This window comes from Orbicella faveolata, unplaced genomic scaffold (assembly GCF_042242905.1).
Source record: "Orbicella faveolata isolate gen_17 unplaced genomic scaffold, um_ofav_v1 contig_12, whole genome shotgun sequence".
NCBI classification, from domain to species: Eukaryota; Metazoa; Cnidaria; class Anthozoa; order Scleractinia; family Merulinidae; genus Orbicella; species Orbicella faveolata.
In genome coordinates this window covers 32,868,283-32,872,500 of record NW_028301539.1, presented here as the reverse complement: position 1 = coordinate 32,872,500, position 4,218 = coordinate 32,868,283, and the positions used below count along the sequence as shown (strand labels likewise).

Below are 4,218 nucleotides of genomic sequence, written 5' to 3'. Positions count from 1 at the left end.
CATTACATCATAAAGTTTGGAGAATTTGAATGCACTTGGCACTGGAAAAATGTTCTGAGTGTACATATTACTGTACATGTTCATCCAAACTGCCAAATGTTTCCAACATTTCTCTTATACTTGAAGATCAGGCTTTGTAAATATTCATACCATAATAGAATCTATTAGCTCTATTTGGTGTACATACTTCATGCAGCGCTAACACCCTTGTTTCTTCTTCTAGTTTGGTCTGCCGTTGTTGCAGGTTTCTTCTCTGATGATTCACTTTATCTTGCAATGCTTTCTTGTACTCTGCCTTGTAGTAATCACGTAGCAACAGCAGACCTTGAACCAATTCATCATGTTCCTAATTTAAAATTAAGGGGGCATCCAGGTTAATTGTCAGATCAAGTACTGAAACAGCTGTAGTTTTTCAGTGTGGGAGATGTGGAAGCTTAATGGCTATTGCAATCATAGGCACCCAGTTCAAGTAGGCAATGTTCAAGGATGGCTGGGGACACTGTGCTGAGATTTTGGGTGCTCATCTGAAATTTTAAACGGAACCCCTAAAAGCTACCAAAATCGTGTTTTGTGGGCGTGGCTTGAAATTTTTTCACCCCTAAGAGGTACTAATTCTGAAACAACAAATAAATTAATTATCTTGTGAAAAATTTTTCCAGCTTAATACCCTAAAAGGCACCACAAAAGCTCCTGCTGTGTACCTTTTGAGGCTGAACAGCCTAAGACTAAAGAGGTACTAATTTAACCATTTTTTAACCTCTAAAAGGTATGACAAGCACCCCCTCCTTTTTATATGGGAGTCTCCCCAACCCCATGACATTTAAAATCTCTACTACTGACAGTCGGGAAAATACATGTAAATACACCCTTGGCTGGTTAGTCCCCTCGTGATCTGTTTAAATAGGGATCCATACATGACAAAATGCTGAAGACTATCCAGTGTTTGACTAGTAACCCATGCCACAGGATCACCAAATGAATACACCTGCTGGTCACTTCATACTATTGAATGAGCTCATACAGTATTGTGGGTAGCCTGTGGCCTACAGCAACTTTTAGCCTTCAGTTCTTTAATGCATGAAAGACTCGGGAATTTCAAATGTTTATATTGAATTTGAAAACTAACAACAGGACTGCTGGCTACACATACATGAACACTTTCATATTTGCACCTTATACATCCTTTCTAAATTTTTTTTCCTAAGCTTATTTTTATGTTTTACCTTTTCTTTCATTTTCTTTATATTTTCTTGTTCTTCATCATCTGGCACCTCCTCATCTTCACTCTGAATGGCTGTCACACTCTTATGAGGCTTATGATCAGATCCCTGAAGAATCACTCTGTGATGTGACTGTTGTTTTTTGATATTACTTGTTTTTCTTTTCAACTTCTTTTTTTCTTTGGACTAAGCAAAAGATGCAACAACATGTATACTTGTTTATATTAATTTTACTACTAATACAAGTACAACAGTAGCTAATATATGATGAGTCACTGTGGTCACTGTATACACATTCATGTAGATGCATTGTCACTGTAAGCCTTTTGTACCCTGAGTATCATTGATAAATGGTACATGGGGGTTCCATCTAGTAGTAATCGTAAGTTAACATTACACCTTTTGCTGTTCATTTACAGAAAATAAACATTCATTTGTGTCCAAGTTTCTTTCATTATGATCATTAAACTCTCATTAACACCAATATGACCTTCATTTGCGCGTAAGGAACGTTCAAGAAAAACATTTACATATGCATTAACATTCAAAATCATCAAAAGAAAAACAATACCTTCATTTGACATTCATTGACTGTAAATGTATTTTCATTTTGGTCGAAAAAAAATTCTTTGTCACGAAACGACAATCATTTACACTTTACGACATTCAGTTTTCAACAAAAGACTTTCAATAACACAATTTGCATGAGAACTAACATTCAATTGCATTATTATGCAACCATATCCATGAAGGTAACAATCTTAAATGCGGTGAGACATACATTACCGTGTTTTCACCTAACGTTAAGAGAAAACAATCGCTCATTAGCGTAATTCTTTTGAACAGAGATATCTCGCCCAATTTTCCTCGAAAATTTGATTATAGAACAAGGGACCATATGTACTTTTTTCAAATCATAATTTCACAATCCTCCCCTTGCAGATATAAATTCGGCCACTTACGAAACTTTTTGCGTACAACTCAGAGGGCGCACTACAGTATCCGTGTGACATACATGTACATGTACATGTAGTGACAGTTCGATTTGTCCAGAAATGCCACGAAGAAATAGAATCGCATTTGAACACCGCGAAAGGATAGCCAGGGCTTTTGAAGATGTCAACGAAGACTATTTACTATTTACTAGTGAGGCAATTGAAGGATAAATCGTTCAGCGAATTTGATATTCTATCTTTCAAAAATAAATGTTATTATGGCTGTAATGTTTGTCTCACCGCATTAAAGATTGTTACCTTCATGTATATGGTTGCATAATAATGCAATTGAATGTTAGTTCTCATGCAAATTGTGTTATTGAAAGTCTTTTGTTGAAAACTGAATGTCGTAAAGTGTAAATGATTGTCGTTTCGTGACAACGAATTTTTTTTCGACCAAAATGAAAATACATTTACAGTCAATGAATGTCAAATGAAGGTATTGTTTTTCTTTTGATGATTTTGAATGTTAATGCATACGTAAATGTTTTTCTTGAACGTTCCTTACGCGCAAATGAAGGTCATATTGGTGTTAATGAGAGTTTAATGATCATAATGAAAGAAACTTGGACACAAATGAATGTTTATTTTCTGTAAATAAACAGCAAAAGGTGTATTATATACTGTAATAACCAAGTACAATACTGAGTTACGTAAGTGTCATCCTCAGAGACCCAGGGGCAGCTGGTTAGGACATTGAGATATTTTCAGGCGAATCAAGACTCTTGAAGCAAACTTTCGCCCAAAAATATTGTGTCGCCCGAAAAAATTGTGTCATCCCAACTAGTTGCCCGTGGGTCTCTGAGGATGCACAAGTGTGGGTCTGCCTTCTTTTCAGAGTTTCTCACTCCTGAGAGAGAGTCGTTGTGCTTGCTCCTGTTAATACATTGTAAGCAACCAGACGAGATGACTAAAATTTGGGATGTAAAACCAGTCTATGTGTAACATGTTCTGACTTGTACCTCATCAAGTTCTTCCTCAAAGTCTGGTTCCTTATATTTTTCTGTATGTATTGACATCTGCCTTCCAAGGTGCTTGGACAACTCTTCACCTGACATGTAATCCTCCATCATGGAGGGGAAGGTAGATTGCAGATGCTTCCTGATAAAGTACAGGCACAAATAACATATGCCAATTGATTAGAACATGTATTTGGTGGCATAAATTTCATCTTCAAGCCAATTGATGATCAGACAGAAAATTTTCAAGGCTTCTCAACTTGAATGGTGCCCAGTTACTTAATTAAATGCAATTCTTCTTAATCAAATTTAAATCTAATTTATTAATAACCTTCAGTGGCCCTTAAAATATATTTCAATCACTTTGTACATTTACCCTTCATCATTAACTGAATAATAAGTGCTTGTCACAGGTTACAAAATTATTAACTTGCTAAGCAATAGAGCCTTATCATTAATATGTATCACTATAATGAGAAGGACTTCAACGTAGAATAAGGTAGTTAACCAAATCTAAAAGCTGATTTAAGGGAACAAGGATTGAATTAAACACGATTGTGATCACCTGATACTACCACTTTCTAGAAGAATTCGTTTAATTTACAATTTTTATCTTACCTGGTAGGATTTCTTGACAGGGTACGAGTCTTATGATCTTCCATCATTTCAGAGTATTCAGCTGTTCGGTTAGCCTCTATTCAAAGCTTTTGTCAACAAACATTGGAAAGATGTCACCTACAATATTTTCACCATATGTTCTATGGCTTGTACATAAATTCTGAAAGGCATTGATTAAATAAATCATGAAAGCGGCTTTAAAACCATATCATAACGATTTGTTATAAGCTTAAATACTTTTCAAGTTTATGGAAGAGAAAAGGGCAGTCCACTGCTAATAGGCTTCCATGTTGTTTATAGGAACCAGACGAATCTCCAAGCGATCAATAAACTAACAATGCTTGTGATTGGTCGAAAAACATCATAACACAAAGATGACCAATCAGATGCTGTCTCATAATTTCCACAAATGAGCCCGCGAACTAA

At 35.7% G+C, this 4,218-nt stretch overlaps 1 protein-coding gene across 1 annotated transcript in view; it reads right to left on the bottom strand.

The window, feature by feature from the left end:
* The window catches only part of LOC110064675 (uncharacterized), an 11,715-nt gene extending 7,590 nt beyond the window's left edge, over positions 1-4,125 (bottom strand). The window contains exons 1-4 of the mRNA XM_089283362.1: positions 3,793-4,125; positions 3,178-3,316; positions 1,224-1,406; positions 188-346 (exon numbers count right to left, since the gene is read on the bottom strand). Coding sequence (XP_089139488.1) covers positions 188-346; positions 1,224-1,406; positions 3,178-3,316; positions 3,793-3,839 — 528 coding nt within the window. The 5' untranslated portion in view covers positions 3,840-4,125. The remainder of the gene's footprint in view (positions 1-187; positions 347-1,223; positions 1,407-3,177; positions 3,317-3,792) is intronic.
* Positions 4,126-4,218: the final 93 nt, after the last annotated feature.